At 37.0% G+C, this 17,660-nt stretch overlaps 1 protein-coding gene across 1 annotated transcript in view; it reads right to left on the reverse strand.

Moving 5' to 3' along the window:
- myo15b (myosin XVB) overlaps positions 1 to 17,660 on the reverse strand; it is a 40,183-nt gene that overhangs the window by 17,767 nt on the left and 4,756 nt on the right. Inside the window, exons 3-30 of the mRNA XM_053685184.1 lie at positions 17,549 to 17,612; positions 17,261 to 17,370; positions 16,865 to 16,939; positions 16,424 to 16,517; positions 16,216 to 16,319; positions 16,006 to 16,069; positions 15,706 to 15,819; positions 15,414 to 15,575; positions 15,170 to 15,283; positions 14,951 to 15,009; positions 14,653 to 14,776; positions 13,262 to 13,357; positions 12,922 to 13,053; positions 11,021 to 11,146; positions 10,836 to 10,913; positions 10,585 to 10,733; positions 9,191 to 9,236; positions 8,928 to 9,052; positions 8,684 to 8,798; positions 8,391 to 8,566; positions 6,760 to 6,850; positions 4,415 to 4,477; positions 4,260 to 4,317; positions 4,038 to 4,162; positions 3,268 to 3,363; positions 1,746 to 1,981; positions 499 to 668; positions 252 to 324 (exon numbers count right to left, since the gene is read on the reverse strand). Of these exons, the coding sequence (XP_053541159.1) occupies positions 252 to 324; positions 499 to 668; positions 1,746 to 1,981; positions 3,268 to 3,363; positions 4,038 to 4,162; positions 4,260 to 4,317; positions 4,415 to 4,477; positions 6,760 to 6,850; positions 8,391 to 8,566; positions 8,684 to 8,798; positions 8,928 to 9,052; positions 9,191 to 9,236; positions 10,585 to 10,733; positions 10,836 to 10,913; positions 11,021 to 11,146; positions 12,922 to 13,053; positions 13,262 to 13,357; positions 14,653 to 14,776; positions 14,951 to 15,009; positions 15,170 to 15,283; positions 15,414 to 15,575; positions 15,706 to 15,819; positions 16,006 to 16,069; positions 16,216 to 16,319; positions 16,424 to 16,517; positions 16,865 to 16,939; positions 17,261 to 17,370; positions 17,549 to 17,612 (3,039 nt within the window). The remainder of the gene's footprint in view (positions 1 to 251; positions 325 to 498; positions 669 to 1,745; positions 1,982 to 3,267; positions 3,364 to 4,037; positions 4,163 to 4,259; positions 4,318 to 4,414; positions 4,478 to 6,759; positions 6,851 to 8,390; positions 8,567 to 8,683; positions 8,799 to 8,927; positions 9,053 to 9,190; positions 9,237 to 10,584; positions 10,734 to 10,835; positions 10,914 to 11,020; positions 11,147 to 12,921; positions 13,054 to 13,261; positions 13,358 to 14,652; positions 14,777 to 14,950; positions 15,010 to 15,169; positions 15,284 to 15,413; positions 15,576 to 15,705; positions 15,820 to 16,005; positions 16,070 to 16,215; positions 16,320 to 16,423; positions 16,518 to 16,864; positions 16,940 to 17,260; positions 17,371 to 17,548; positions 17,613 to 17,660) is intronic.

A 17,660-nucleotide genomic window follows, 5' to 3' on the forward strand; every position in this document is an offset into this window, starting at 1 on the left:
TACAATGTATAGCACACAAAGAACTATATAGTGAAAGGATCTACAATAACGCATGTGTAGTGCATAACTAAAGCAGATGTTCACGTGTGACATTCACAGTGCAGTATACACACGCACACACACACGCACACACACACACACACACACACACACACACACACACACACACACACACACACACACACACACACACAATCTTTAGTAGGTTTGTACTTCTTTACAAATATCTTTGTAAACATAGCTCTACTGACCTAAAGCTCAGGAGCCAGGATGCCAGTTGTTCTCCTGTGGTCCAGGACTCCACTTCTGCTGTTAGCTTCTCCTCTATGGAAATACAATATTGTTAACATTGTTGCTCTTAAATGGTTCTTAAACAGCTGCAAGCACAGAGCATGCATTGTCATGTATCATGTATACATGTAGCATGTATCATTCAATTGTATCACCAGTGATCATTTTGTTTCATTTTCCAAGAAAAACCACCTAGTGGATTCTAACCAATGAAGGTGTTGACCTCCACAACCATCTTCCCCTTTCTCTGATTGGCAGTCCATTCGAGCTGAGTAGGGGGGTGTTGTCTACAGGCAGGAGATGGCAGCTGGAGAGATGTGAGAAGCTTATGCTGACACAGAGAGCGATATTCTCCTGGACCCTGGTCGGACACATACCTGACAGATACAGGAGAATTTCTCAATAGACTGATGATGATGATGATAATGATGATGTGATAAAGGGAGAATGAAAGCATCCCTTAATTTAACAACGTAAGTTGAGACTCCTAGTTGGTAACAATTCTTTAATATACACTACCAGTCAAAAGCTTTTGAACACACTGTATTAACCAATTTATATCACAGCACTGTTGAACTCTCAAATCTGATTGGTCAGAATGTATTAAGGTTTGCTGTGTGTACAGTAAGGTAAATCACTGGTTTATATCAATACACTTATTCTAATATGCTACTGCTTCTACAGAAATAACACATTCACAGGGACCTGTATGGCAGAAGCTTCACATAATCTATTACTAATAATAAACATGTCAAAAACATCCAATAAGGAACATACGACAGAAAAAAACATACAGTATAGTCATTGATATGGAGAAGCTTACTTTTGTAACAGGAAATTCTTCAGGACAGAAGACTTTGAGTATCACACCACCCTGTTTTGAATTATTTTACTCTAACTTCCTGTTTCATTTCCCTGTTCTGTAAGCTTCATGAAATAGTTACAAATAAATAAATAAATAAATAAATAAGTATGAAATAGGTATAAGCGAATAATTTTTTTTGTTATTTTATTTATTTACTGGGAAAAAAAAACTCTAGCTCTAACTGGAATCACTGGATCACTCTAACTAGACACTTGTAGCACATTTATTTGTCATACAGTTAATACTAACACTGTCTAGTCTCAACGACTTTCCAAAAAAAGCTCTCATTTAGAAAACCAAAAGGATCTGAGAGTAGGAAATGAGTAAGATCCTAAATGCAAATATTTAGGTATATATTTGAACACACATGTTCAAAAGATTTTTAACTGGCAGTGTATATTGGTTGTTTCTATCAAGAAATACTTTTAACAGCTCTTGATCCCACCTTTTCACTTAATAGTTCAGTGCTTCAGTACTAGCCAAATGGCAAAAAACAAAACAAAACAAAAAAACAATAGGACTCAAAATAAACATCACACACTGTTATCACATCTTACACTACTGTCATACTTCAGACTGGTGCACATACTTGAGGAGAGGTTTATCCTGTGAAGGAGATGGTGTGAAGGCACTGAGACAGGAGGCTAGGAGAAACCAGGCCCTCAGTGAGCCCTCCTCACCCTCACAACCCCACGTGTGATAGACTAGCTGAGCCAGAATTTCATCCCTGAGTGAAGGTCTGCTTTGGCCTTTCTCCACTATGTAATTCCCCAACATCTGCTCCTGCCATCCAGTCATCTCGGAGTCTCCACAGAAGCGGAGAAGCTAGAGAGAAAGAAAAAAAAGTCAGTCGCTATTCGTGAGTCGTTATTTTTTTTGTGATTAAGTTGCAGAATGGTGGTGTGGACGATGTATCCTTGCTATTTTCATGATAATGCAGGAGCAGGATGTAACTTGGCTAGCTATAACGAGATTCAGTTAGAACGAACACATTATCAGTACGAGGTTATGTGTGCCGCTGTGATATACAGTACAATCAAATCAGCTCCTCTGTTTCCCTTTAAAAACCTGAGTGAGTGTTGCTGACTCAGGAAAGTGACATTTTCATAATTATATTTGATTAGAGTTCACTTATCAATATATCAAAATAACATGATGGTGTTTTCGATCTTCTTGTGCACATTTGTAGATGCGTAAGCAGTTTAATATGTTGCATTACAGTCTAATCATTTTTTTTTTTTTTTGGCACAGCTCGAACAAAATCTAATCTTTCTAATCTAAATCTTTGGGGAAATTATTAACTGGGTGCTCTCAGATCCAAATGCAACTCTAAATGAGTGTTTTATTAAAGGCAGATGAACTTGGAAGGCAAATCTGTCAAACCTAGAAATAAAAGATTAATAGGCAGTACTAGTATAAATCATAACACAATCATAAAATGCTGTGTGTTATAAGTGCCGAATTAAAGTGATAAATGATTTTGGCCTTTTCCAACTATATTTGGATTGTTCCTCAGTTCACTTATTTACAATTCCTTGGTTTAGAGTTTTTAAAATGAGGTCATTTGACGAAATGCTAAAATGTACCATGTTCAAAAGCCTTTGACGGAATATTTAGTTCATATCTGGAGACAGTGTATGTTTAAGTGGTTTGAAATAAATAATGTAGAGCCACAAAACTGTGTAGCAAGAAATTCAGGACTTACTTTAAAGAGTTTGGCATTGTGTTCGTGTAAAGAGGCACTCTAATAAAAGCAGTAACAAAAGTATAATTTTGCCCCAAAGTAAAATGATAAAAAAGGTAAAATTTCTGCACCGACAGATGTTGTGAGTGCAGATGCATTAAAAAAAGAGAAAACAAATAAATAGAAACACAGTGAAAAACCAAGACTCATGACAAACCAATACACAATACATATAACCTGCTTCTAGACAGAAATATATCCTCTAAACACAAAACAGTAGCACACAACTGAGTTAGAAATGTAAAACATGTATTCAAAACATCACAATACCAAACTTGGAATATTGAAATAGTCATAGAATCCAACATGTAGAGCTCATGACTGTGTGATTAATTGTACATTTGTGTGGCACACTCTCTTCACTGACCAGTCTGTATATCTCCAGAGCTATGCGGGCATCCCCCGGCTCCAGAGAGGTGAGAGGTCTCTGGAGGGCCTGACCCTGAGCCTGGCACCATCCATCCTGCAACAGAGGGAAATATGAGCATCCCTGATATACATAGCAATTATTGACAGAATTAACCCCTTACACCAGTACACTTGAGTTCCATTCCACTGCGTAATGGAAATTGACTTATCAGATGTATATTTACAATCAATATAAACAAATGAATTATTTTAATTCAAGTCTGTTAAAAGATTAGTCAGGACACTGTTGGGTTTCTGTGCGTAGAGTATCTTGACTGGATTTAGATGCTGCTGAGCAGGGTGATGGGAAACGTGAGGGGTGTGAGCCCAAACAATTCACACCTCTCCACAATAACACTGGATAAAACAGACAGCACAGCTAAAGCTTTTTTGATAGTAAAACACCATATACAACTGCCACGATAAAAATATAACATTTAAACCAAGTAGGTTAGGTAAAGAAAGATTCATAAAGAAATATCTATGAAAAACTGCAAATTCTTAAAGCTCTGAGTGTACACGAGCCATTAACCGCTACCGTGGACTGTGACATCACAAATAAATTAAATACTGAACATGGGAACCCCCAAAACAGGCAGAAATTCAATTTTTTGGCCTCAGCATGTACATGTACAGTAACAATAACCATGAACACAGCACATACTGATTGACGCAGCACTCATAATAAGAATACACACATTTAAAAATACATTTATGTACACATCGTACCTTAAGAACTGTGTTGGCGTATCGGGAGAATGGATAGCTGTCGATATCAGGAGGCAGGGAGAGGCGGTGCTCAGCTTTGACCTGTGGTGGAGCTACCTCTGTGACCCCTGACCCCTGTGGACGCCCTATGAAGGATGATGATATAAGGAATAAGAAATGAAAGGAAAGTTGTTGGATAATGGAATGCGGTCCACACATTAATAACACATTACGAACTTGTACCTGTTGAACTACGCAATCGAGCTGATAGATCAGCTGGGATCTCCAGCATTCCCACATCCTAAAATATAGTAAAATTAAAACAAACTACAATGAGCAACACTTGAGCGATTAAGAAAAAAGGGTGAAAAGAAAGCTGAAATGAAAAGAACTCGTACCATCCCTGAATAGGTAGACTGGGATTTGACCACCTGCTTTGCTCTGGTTCTCTTGTTGAGTTCCTGTAACATCAAAGCAAAGCCAGTATTATACTAGCTAATAAACACTGAATGGCTTTGTTATGAATGACAAAATCCTTTTATTGTAGTCGAGTTAGTTTCTTTTGTGTTTCATCTTTTCATTCATTCGTGTAAAACATGCTTTCTCAGGTTCGCTTTTCTACCTGCTCTCTCCACTGTGCTATTCTTGGAAACAGAGCTTCTTTTATATACCTGGATCATTCTTGCCCCACCCCAAACATCCAAGTCACATGGAACAAAAGTCCACAAGGCCAACCCTAATCAACCCACCTAATCTTTGGGTATCAATATGACATGTCCTTCACTGTTTCGTTCATGTTTATCACAGGTCTTATACTGTAGGTGTGATGTTTTTTTCATGAGAAAAGTGAGAAATCCCAAAGATTTGCTCTCTCCAGTCATGTCTCCTTAGAATATCTTCTTAATAGTAACCCACTTTATCCTGAACAAATTAGCACTGAAATCAAATAAACATTTCTTCGCTGCTCTCAGTTAAAACAATGAAAGTAAACAATCAAAATCCATGTCATAATATTATGCCGTGAAATAGGACATTGCCCAATCTTAATTAAACTGACAAGAAATGGCAAGAAATGGATACGTAATAAAGAAAACAACTAAACAGAAATCTAATGCTTCAACATGCTTCGAGATTATTTCAGCACCTCATTTTAGAAAAAGACAACCCAGCCATGACTACATGAAGGACTACTGTAAGTATGTTGCAAGTTATGCTGTAGATAAGCTGCAATCAACAACTTCTCGAACACCCATCTTTTTTCACTCACTCTCTCTAAATCACTCTCACATTCTGCTAACATTTCATGAAACATTAACTGGATAACTGTAATATAAACTCCAGAAGAGACGAAACAGAACATACCTAAAGAAATGGTGTGACACGAGAAGTTTCCAGCCGAGAAGCGCTCTTAATAGACGCAGGCAAATAATACATGTAACATCTCACTAAAAGAGAGGGTTTGAAGTCCAAACGGCAGAGGAGTGTGACAAGGTGTGTGTTTTAAAGCGAAAGACAGAGAGAGCGAGAGAGAGAGAGAGAGAGAGAGAGGAAGCTTATTGGGAGCAAAGATGAAAGGGCATAAAGACAGGAAAAAAATTACCAAGCTGTAACAGTACTCATGACGCACTAAGACTAGGGAGTATGCACTTTTTTTTGTAATGTTTTTTTTTTTAAACATCCCTGCAGTTTCTTTATGGAAAATTTCTATAGCTGTTGAAGTATAAATCTAAATATGTTGAAGTATACATCTACACATATACATATACATATACATATGCATTTCTTACTCTGAACTATAATCATCTAATTAGCTAATGTGAGGTGGAGAGATGTAGCTCCAGCCACACAAGATTGTGATGCAGTTTGTGAATGTTCGTTGGAATTATGGTTACAGGTAACACCAACCTGTTGACCTATGTTAATAGCGACAGAACTTGCGACCATAGTTGGCTAACGATGCTTTTGGGAAACACACCCCTCTTTAGTTTAAATAAGCAGGGTGGTTGGTTTTAGTTGGAATTTTAATTTGTTGCAGTGGCGTTTAATGTATGGGATGCATTGTAATGAGTAAGAAATAAATCAATTTTCAACTAATGTCTTCAAACTGCATAACTATGGGCATACAAATGAACAAATATTATTTATAAATAATATACATAAATATTAATATAATCTGTCTTACAACTCACTAAGATAAAAGACTGTATATTTAGGCAAGGTCACTGACACTGGCCACTGGCATTAGGGCATGTGTTTCATGCCCCCTGTCTATGTATCGCTACACCACTGAATCATTCAAGGCTCTTTTCCCTCACTGTATCCTTAATTATGTTGGTGGTGAGATCTAGTACTGTGGTAAATATTTAATCAGTTAACAGATTTTACATTTAATGAGACCTGTGGCAGGTGATGTAAACTCATACTTTGACCCAGCTGTGGAGATATAAAAACCAAGTCTAGAAAAAGTGACAGAAGGGTGAGGTTGCAGTTTATAACACGGGTTGAGTAATAAACTGGTGCTGGTTGCCTAGCAATGGGCACAACACAGGACAGCCCAATATGAGTCGTCTCTGTGATATATGGTATGATGTTATATGTGACACTGAAGAGGAAGAGAAAGAGAGAGACAGAGAGAAAGAAAGGAGAGCAACACACAGAGAGAGAGAGAGAGAGAGAGAGAGAGAGAGAAAGAGAGAAGTGACAGACACAAAGGACAAACAGAGAGTGTTTGTCATGTACCTACCCTCCACTTTCGTCTCTTGATTGTATTTCTAGTAATCATAAGAGCTGCCCAGAATTGGTTAAAGGAGTGCTTCAGTCTCTTATAATACTTCCTGTAAATGAGAGACAATATATAACAGTTACTGCTTATCATAAGATATCTTTTTTTTCTTTAAATACATTTACATACACTACCGGTCAAAAGTTTGGGGACACTTGACTGAAATGTTTCTCATGATCTTAAAAGCCTTTTGATCTGGTGTATGATTAAATAATTGAAATCGGTGTTGTAGACAAAGATATAATTGTGTTGTCGAGAAAGATATAATTTTAGTGTTATAGACAAAGATATAAACTAATGAAAGATATATCTTTCATTAGAAAATGAATGTTTTATTTACAAAAAAAATGAATAAATGGATATAAATGGATATAAATGGATGACTCGGTGTGAAATATTCCGAAAAGCAGCCAATAAGTATCCAGCGTAGGTGTGAACTCCTTTAATACTGATTAAAAAGCACCTCAGTGGGATTCCTCAAGAAAGGGAGTTGAGAAAATGCCAAGAATACATTTCTGGAAATTCTAGGCAAAAAGGCTGACTACTTTGAAGATGCTAAAATATTATATAATTTTGATTTATTTTGGATAACATAATTCCCATAGTTCCAGTTGTGTTATTCCAGAGTTTTGATGACTTTATTAATATTCTAAAACGTGTGTGTGTGTGTGTGTGTGTGTGGGGGGGGGGGGGGGGGGATGGGGGGGGTAGTGTATATCTCAGTTAAAGCATTCAATTTCCCCCAAATGTTAAAAAGGAGTAAATTACATTTAAAACTTTCATTCTGGCATCATGGACAGTTTCACTGAATCAACTGAACTGATTAGCCTGATTAGGTTTATGTGTATTTCTCTATGCCACATGCAGTAGCTATCCAACAACTTGATCAAAGCGTGATATTCACTGTTTGACAAAATCCCATTTGAATAAAAAGGTCTAAAAACATGCAGAATCAAACATAAAGAAGGAAATGTACTACATGATGTTTACTATGATATTTTCATGTAGTAAAGATATCAATTTTGCCAAAACTGTATCCTAAAATATTTTCAGATTTTTTTTTTCACATGCATAAGTATATCCATTCATCCATCCATTTTCCATACTGCTTATCCTACACGGGGAGCCTGGAGTCTCTCCCAGGGAGCTCGGGACACAAGGCGGGACACAAATGGGGTGCCAACCCATCACAGGGCACAACTGCACACACATTCACACACTATTTCATTTGGAAATGCCAATCAGCCTACAACGCATGTCTTTGGACTGGGGGAGGAAACTGGAGTTCCTGGAGTGGAGAACATGCATACTCCTCACACACAGGGTGGAGGTGGGATTTGAACCCCCAACCTCATGGGTTGCTAAGCCATCATGCCCCCCATGCATAAGAATATGCATATCAGAAATGCTTAAGACAATAGCACACAATGTCAAGACAATTTCTATTATATTCAAAGCATGGAGGGAAACTGGAGTTCAGGAAACCTGGACTTTCACTTTCAGTTTAAACTTTCTCACTTTCACTTTCCCTTTCAGTTTAAAATACTGTTCTTATCTCCTGCTTTCCACCCAGCTGTGCTCTCAGATCTGACCTGGCCTGGTGACCTCTGATGTGGGACTGGAGTATAATGGCTTTCTGCTTGAAGAAACGGAAGTTGCGTCTGCAGATAAAGCCACGGATGTTCCTCTGAATAATGATGGCTGCCCATGTCTGAGTGCTACTCCATTTCTGCTCCACTTGCTGGTACAATAATTCCTTCATAAACACCTGAGAGTGTGAGGGTTAATTATAGCTGCGAGTTTAAGAGCATACATTTATCTAAATTGTCTTTAGACACTACATATATGAGCCTGTCCCCTAAGAAATGCTCCATTTTTGCTGTACCTTGGTCAGTCCTAATTGATACTGCGTGTCCTCAGCACCAATGGACTCCAGCAAGGAAACGACCAGTTCTTTATCAGAGAGGTTTACAGCCCGCTGTGCTAACAGCACACCAAACCTAGCATTAGTGAGTGTGTGTGAAAGAGAGAGAGATTTTGAAGAGAGATGATTGCTTAATAAACGCAGAACCTCATTTTGTTTAAATTACCTTCTTGTTAAACATTAACAATAACAATAAATTCAGCACCTCTCCATGAAACACTTGAATGGGATACGGATAGGAAATCCCTGTTTTCTAATTTGAACTGTCTCTAGGATTCCTCCGTGCTTCAACTGTGTGGCGATGTACTCCACGTCAAATATTCCAGGGAGCTAAGACAGTATGAAGAAATGAAACAAAATACACAACCATGTAAATGATTGCATTTTAAACGAGGCATTGTAAATGAGGTATTTTATGACTTAAGTATATGTAATTTGGTGTAGATAAAATAGGCTGAAAGAGTTTACCTTTACGTAGTTCGGCTTAAAACATCGGATAAATGTATTTTTACACCTGAAAGAGAGGCAGAGAGAACATATAAACTTTTTTTTTCTTTTTACCAACTTAGGAATCAGAAACATAAACCAAATGGTCTATTTTAATTCAAGCAAGAATGCAAGTGTAATTTATTGATATAACACTAGCATAATCTCATTCAGAATCTCATTCTAGTCCACTGCGCATCTGTGAGCTCATGTAAAACCCCAATTCCAAAAAAGTTGGGACACTGTGTTAAATGAAAACAAAAATAGAATGTACTTACGGTAAGTAACACTTACTTTTCCAGCCTTTTGTTGCCCTGTCCCAACTTTTTTGAGACGTGTTGCAGCCATCAAATTAAAAAATACCTTATTTTATTTCTTAAAATGGTACATTTACTCAGTTTAAACATTTTGTATGTTTTCAATGTTCGATTCTGAATAACATATGGGTTTATGAGATTTGCAAATCATTGCATTATGTTTTATTTACATTTTACACAGTGTCCCAACTTTTTTGGAATTGGGTTTGTACGTGTAGATAGCTTTAATTTAAAAGACGTGGTTGGCTGGCTTCACATATAACGTGTCAGCCCTCAAACTCCCCAGCTGGTAGCTATTGTATGATATGGGAGAGTTGGCTGATGGGTGGGAATTGGAAGGTAATCAAATGGGGATATGGGATAAAAACAAAAGACAGACATATAGCACATACTGTAGAAAGCATATTTTATGAAGCCAGATATTTCTACCTCTACAATGTCAATGTACCAGCTATATTTGAAAAATCTAATTGCATTTAATCCTTTTTCATTGACTTTCATTGTGGATCCAAAGCCTATGTCAGCAACACTGGGCAGAACATGGGAATACATCCTGTATGGAACAGATGTTCACACACTCATTCACACCTACGGCCAATTTAGAGTCGCCAATTCATCTGCTGGCATGTTTTTGGGAGTTGGAAGGATACCATAGAACCTGGAGGGAAGCCACATAGACATGAGAAGAACATGCCAAACTCCACACAGTAACCTGAGCGATTGAACCAGGGACCCTGGAGCTGTGAGAGGACAACATTATGTCATTGCACAAATGTCACAGCATTGAGGATGAGATGAGTTAATCTGACTGGGTACCTCTTAACCATATGTATTTAATTATGTATTACTTCTAACCCTACCATTTTTTACTTTCATGACCAATTCATGAAATTACCAACGATAATTCTGGCATTCCCACACACCCCAATTCTGTGATCTAATGCCTTTTTTTAAAATGTATTTTTGTATTTGATTCCATGATCACATGAATAAGGTCCTTAGAATACAGCACAGTTCACTGAGAACACATAAGTATATTGGTGGAGAGTTTTTGAAGACCTGTCCAGCCGTGTGATGAGTTCGGTGAGTGATTGCTGAAAGTGTGCAGCTACAGTTGAAGCCTGGTGCCGGTTTCCTCTCCCTCTGGCACGCAGCTGTTTCTGGTGGATGTAGTGTTCTTGCACCTTACGGAACAGACCTGACACCATCTGGACACACCACATGCATAAGCCTTGAGAAACATATCCAATCCACCATTCCTCACTTGAGTATGTTTAGTAAGGCAAAATAAAATGCAGCTGAGACTCTACCTGTAATCTACTGCGTGCAAAGAGCTCTAATACTTCTGCACGAAATTGGTCGTGGTTTTTATTCAGGAAGTTGTGAACCTATTGGAAGGAGTACAACAGTTATTTGAAGCAGTGGTCGTGACTAGGTGAATAATGAAATCTAAATCAATGGAGGAAAGCATGTTATTATGAAGTTAGCTGCTTGCCTGGTAGGTAACGGCTCCTGCATAGTGATACACAGTAAAGACGGGCAAAGGAATCTTGGGCTTGGCATAGTAGGGACTGTTGCCATGGTGATAGTGACATTTCTGCAGAAAGGTGTGGTCTGTAGCCTGACACAGTGAAAGAAAAAAGGGTGAGGGAAAAAAAGACACACAATCTCTCCAGAACAACTCAGTCCTAGTCTGTTGGCATTTAAAAAATGTTTTGAAGTACCTCTGAACTCAAAATACATGATTTTTAATTTTTTTAATTTGTTATTTATTATACAACAGTTGTTTATAGCTGTTACAATATAAGTGATAACAGGAACTAACTTGTTTTTTACAGACATTCCATAACATTAAATGGATAAAGAGTATAACATCATTGTCACGCTTTCCACGTAATGAAGGTTAGGATGGATGCAAGTGCAGATAAGAGCTTTTAATAAAGAGAGGCAGGCAGACAAATCTAAATCATGAGGCAATAGCGTGGTCAAGAAACAGCCAATGGGTCAGGTGATCTGTAAACAGGCCTGAACTAGGCAAGGCAAGAATCGAGAACGAGGAACAAGAAGCAAGATCAATGAACATGAAACTAAACGAGGAACAGGGTACAAACGCTTTGTACGGTGATAACACTCAATACTTCACAAAGAGTGAATACCTCGAAAGTCCTTTTAAACTGTGGTGTGAATGTGTGAAATTTTGTAATTGTTGGCAAACTGCTGTGGTATAAGAGGACACTTTAGGACTGGCTGTTATATGAAAATAACGAACATTGGGATGGTAATAGTATCACATCACCTCATTATTGATTATTTTCTTATAACAGCATGCCCTGCTGTGTTTTATTCCTTACATATAGAACATACGGTACGTACTGTAGACTGGTGCTTGGGTCAAATTTGTTAACACGTGTTTACATTTACAACAGACACCTTCTCAGTACAAAAACCGATTCACTGACTGTTTGTATGAACTCAGTTTGCGATGACTTAAAAATGGCCAGAAGCTTAATCTATCATGGTCCAATATAGAGAGATCTATTTGACAGGTTTGATTACTTTATATGAATCACTAAGAATATGAAAATTCTATTTCAATTCACATTAGCATTTAAACTAATTACCTCAACATTTTTAAGTTGTTAAATCAATTTGTTTAAGCCAAATACACTTAAATTACAAAGTTTGAGTTAAATTTTTGTTATATTTAAGTGTATTTGGCTTAAAGAAATTGATTTATCAACTTAAAAATTTTGAGGTAATTAGTTTCCTCAAATTTTTTGAGTTAAATGACCTATCCGGTTTTACAGTGTAGGTGTTAAGAATGGCAGGAGGATGTTGGAGTCCTTCCAAATGATTAGGTTATGTTTTTATAGATTCTAGCACTTCTATGAGTGTTAGAAATTGAGTATATGAGTGGGATCCATTTTCCATACCACTTATCCTACACAGGGTTGTGGGGGAGCCTGGAGCCTATCCCAGGGGACTTGGGGCACAAGGCGAGAGACACCCTGGATGGAGTACCAACCCATTGCAGGGAACAATCTCACACACACCCATTTACACACTCCGGAAAATTAAGAGCTGCCAATCAGCCTACAATGCGTGTATTCGGACTGGGGGAGGAAAGCGGAGTATCCGGATAAAGGTATACAGATGTCCTCATTCAAATGATTAAACAATTTATTATTCTAGGTTTCTAATAATATATCTTTGTAACATTTAAATGTACATGATTCATTTAAAAGTACATTTTCATGTCACACAGTGTGTATTTAATGAGAATGGTAGACTGTGGCTAAATATTAGAAATCTGGTTTCCCTGCCAGATATCAGACACCAGTGGGATGAATAGCTACACTCAGTTCTATCAGAAACAAGGATGAGGTGTGTAACTACCTGAGGCAGACATGTTTGATCATCCAGGATGCGGAGGATGCCATACGGCCGAGCGGAAATGAGCTCAAGACAGGGATGGAAATTCTGCAGGGTCACAGGATACCATGGGATCTGCTCAGAGTTGTATTCCTCCTACAACACAAAGCCAGCCACAAAGCCATGACAAGAAACAGAAATAAATGTACAATGGATGTACACACCTTTTACATCTTTTACAGACAAACAGTGTTTTACTAGTGAAAGCCTTTTAGGGATAAACACATCAGTTGTGTCATGACGTTTTTACGATACATGCTATTTGAAATGTTTCAGTAAATAAACATAGTGTACACATACTGACCTCTTCCTGTGACACTAGTGCTTTGTTCATAAATTGTTGGATCTGCTCATTGGCAAAATTAATGCACAGTTGCTCGAAGCTGTTCACACCGAGGTCCTGTAAGAAAGTGTCTGTTAAAAATGTAGCTCATATAGCAGTGCATATATATATAGTTTTAAATATAACTTATCACAGTCTCTATTTCGGTGAGTGATGATATTGGGTTAAAATATTTTAAAAGAACTTGAGATTTTTTTTTTTTACACTTTAGTGGACAACTCTGTTCCAGAACATCCTCCATTCTGCAAAGTTTAGTTTCTGTCCTACTCACATCTAATTTGCAGAAGTGTGTGAAGACCAGGATTAGCCAGACTATGGATGAGGTGTACCAAAGTGGATTACATTTAAAACAGTTTTGATCTAAAGGAAATTTGTTATTTGTTTTTTTTTTTTTTTTTTTTTTTTTTTTTAAATGGCTCATCAAATCTGCCATAAAACCTTCAACCTCTGATTCAAATTTTTAGATTTGAAGATTAATTCTGATTGTCCACCCTGATGGATTTGCCAGTATAAACAAGTAAACAACAACAATGTTACTCTTAAAAGTGATCATTTTCAATAAAACTAGCAGAACATGCTCTATAAAGTATAACTTCAAAGTTATGCTTAAAAAATAACTTTAACTTTTGTAATCCATACATCTAATATATGCCATTTCCTCTCCTTTCTTTCCTTTGATACACCATTACTATCTATTTTCAGACATCTCACTGTACCTTTATCCAAATGCTTCTATCTCCATTATGTCAATCATTATATGATTAACACTTGTTGTATATGAAGTTTGTGTGTGATGATTATTCACTAATTTGTTGCATAAGCTGTTTGTACGTGATGATCATTTGTTTATTTTTTATATAAGCTGTTTGTATGTGATGATTATTTGTGCATTTTTTAATATAAGAAGTTTGTATGATGATGATTGTTTGTTTATTTGTTGTATAAGAAGCTTGTATGTGATGATTATATGTTTTTGTTATATAAGCTGTATGTGATGATTATTAATTGATTTTGTGTATAAGCTGTTTGATTATGATGATTATTTGTTTTTCGTTGTATAAGATGTTTGCATACGATGATTATTTGTTTTTTGTTATATAAGATGTGTGTATGTTTTGATTATTTGTTGATTTGTTATGTGAAACTTACTGTTGGACTTTGTAAAGTGACACTGAGTTCGAGAAAGGCACTGCATAAATTAAATCTAAATCCCATTTTTCATAAATACTAACTTTCATCTCACCCAGGTTTAAAGCTTTGTTGTTGTAAGAGGATCTGTGTGCTAGATCATGTGGCAATATGAAATCGATGTCAAAGATTATTGATATCATCATGGAATATCAAAGCCTAACCTCAAAACCATAAATGTCCACGATGCCAACAGTGCTGTCCATCTCTGTGGGGATTAACCACTCGTTGATGCGCTCAAGCAGCCAGTCAAAGAGCACAGCGTAGAGGGCCTTGGCAATGGCATCCCTGATTCACAACCAGACAGGCAGTGCTTTACATACACATACTGTATATATGTATACATACACACAGTCTAACATAGATATTTTGGAAAGAAAGAAACCTCAGTTTAAAAAGTTAAAGAGTGATGATAAATTTTCTACATGAGTGTATTTTTAACACCTTAGTGCCATTCCCCACCTGGATTCAATGGCACACTCCACAGACAGGGGGCAGTAGATCCTATCATAAGTGGTTTCCTGTGCACAGAGGTGAGATAATGACAACAGTGTCTCTTTTTGACATCCATGTTGTGTTGCCAGCAAGGAATAAGGAGAGGTTGATAATATATCAGAACAGGATATCTGAAAGTAAGTGTTTAAGTGAATATTTCAGTGTTGGCTGATGGATGGTGCTCACTGTAACTCTGTGCGTAATAACAGTCTGCAGGGCTTCAGCTGACACCTGTAATAGGTTACCCACTCTGCGAGCTTCAGCCTCACTAAAGATCCTTGCCACCTCAAACGACTCACTCTGGATATATCAAACACACACACACACACACACACACACACACACACACACACACACACACACACACACACACTGTATAAAAAAGTTATGTAGTGTAAGCATTTAATTATTACAGTAACTTTGAACACACCTCATAAGAGCTGAAGCAGATGTTGCCTAGCTGTAAAATGGATGACAGAATGGCCCAAATTGTGCTTATCTGATCAGCACGTAAGCCAATTGTTTCCAAACATCGTAGAAGAAGCAGGAAGTCCTGCTGGTCATTCTTCCCTTGCAGCTCACAGGCTCCGCCCTGCATTACCAATATTGCAAAACAAACTATTTCTACTATATATAATTGGATGCAAGGGTATGTCATAGTATATCAGATTTGCAGGCACTCTATCTTCAGATCATTGCACTTCATAAGACTGCATTCCCACCTGGTTGAGGTAGTAGTAAGTCTCGGCTCCCTGCAGGTAGAAATCCTGCTTGTCCCATTGATTCATTCCAGCCAACAACTCATAAAACACATGATAGTTCCTTTCCTCTTTGGCCTACAAGACAGAATAGACTCTTGCTTATATATATATATATATATATATATATATATATATATATATATATATATATATATATATATATATATATATATATAAACTGCTTAAGATTCAAATCTCTCAATTTTTCAAATGTAAAAATGAAAACCAATATAACAGATAAAAATACAAAGCAAACTGTACCTGGAACACAATTCGTGATTTCTCTAGGAGATATTTTGACAATGAAGTCCCGACAACAACACCACTGACAACACATTTTACACATCTGTATCAGCGAGCTGTTTAAATACATCGTTGCATTTCCATTGTTCATAGAAGAGCACAAACCAGACATATTAACATTTGAAATAATACATATAAGATACACACATTAACAGGGACTATACCTACCTTCTTATGTGTACGTGTAGGTATTTGCCAAAACGACTAGAATTGTTGTTGAGTATTGTCTTGGCATTACCAAAGCTTTCTAATATGGGCAAAACATCCATTGGCTATGGAAACAAGAAAGCCTTTATAAAATATTTTCTGGTCCATTTCTTCTCAACAGAAATATAATGCAAAAACCGTGACAGTGTATGTTTTTTATTCCCAGTACCTGACGCAGGTTGTCATTTCTACCCTGATACATAGAGCTCAGGTAGTGAACAATAAGTTTTGCTGCTTCAGTCTTCCCAGATCCACTCTGCCCACTATAGAGACGATTTACAGGACAAACACACACACATTTTTATTCATGGTTGTATGGATGTAACCAAGACATTATTTGATACAAATACATATATATATGTAGGAGTACACTATTCATTGTTTTTTTTTTTTTTTTTTTGCTCGAGTGATGAATTGAGGAAATTTAAGACCAGAGCTTTTCCAGTTTAGGCCATGGCCACTTTGGGTTTAAATCCAAATACAGATACAGATATTAATAATTGAATCACTAAACATATGCAGGTACAGATACACATAGTGGCATTGTGTTACAACCATAATGACTAGAGGCACATGCTGGCTAAAGAGAAAAGGAAATAATAACTCTCACCTTATTATGATGCATTGCTCTTGTGTGGTATTTTGAGATTGGCAAAATGCAGCATCCGCAATGGCATAAACATGACTAAAGACAAACACAATATCACAAGATCTGTCAAACAACTCCTTAAAGTAGAGATGCATTAATCTGATACTGAGTATCATTATCATGGTTGATACTGGTCTGAAACTGACCTATGCATATTTGAACACAGGATACAAACTGTCTTAAAGCATGCCATCAAACAGAAGACGCATTGCATACTTGCAAAATGCAATGTAATGTAATCTAATCTAAACAGAAGCTTGTAGAATGCGGTTATTAAAAAGATATATTACATCAGTGACAGCTATCGGTTGAGGTCTAATATTAATATTGTATCATGGACAGCCTCTGACTGCTTACGGTGGATTACTGTGCTTCTCCTTGCCTTGGTACTGCTGTCTCAATTCCGCTGTGTAGATACTGAGGGGCTTAAAGGGGTTGATTGATATCAGCATATCGCCGATATATGTCTGTTACAAATGAAAATGAACTATATTAAAATGCAAGCCTGCAAAGTGTGTTTTATTGAAAGGTTTTGATGCAGAGGCTATTTATTCAGTTTTGATACAGAGGTATAAAGAATAGAGAATATTGTTTATAAACTACAGGAATTTGTACAACCCATTGATGAGAATAGATAATACATACATAAATTGAGTCCCGGTGAAACCGCTTCTTCAAATTCAGCAACACTGAACTTTCACACACCTCTCTGCAAACATACATGCAAAGCAAATATAATGTGCACTGTAACTTCATC

Source organism: Ictalurus punctatus, chromosome 13 (assembly GCF_001660625.3).
Source record: "Ictalurus punctatus breed USDA103 chromosome 13, Coco_2.0, whole genome shotgun sequence".
Taxonomy (NCBI): domain Eukaryota; kingdom Metazoa; phylum Chordata; class Actinopteri; order Siluriformes; family Ictaluridae; genus Ictalurus; species Ictalurus punctatus.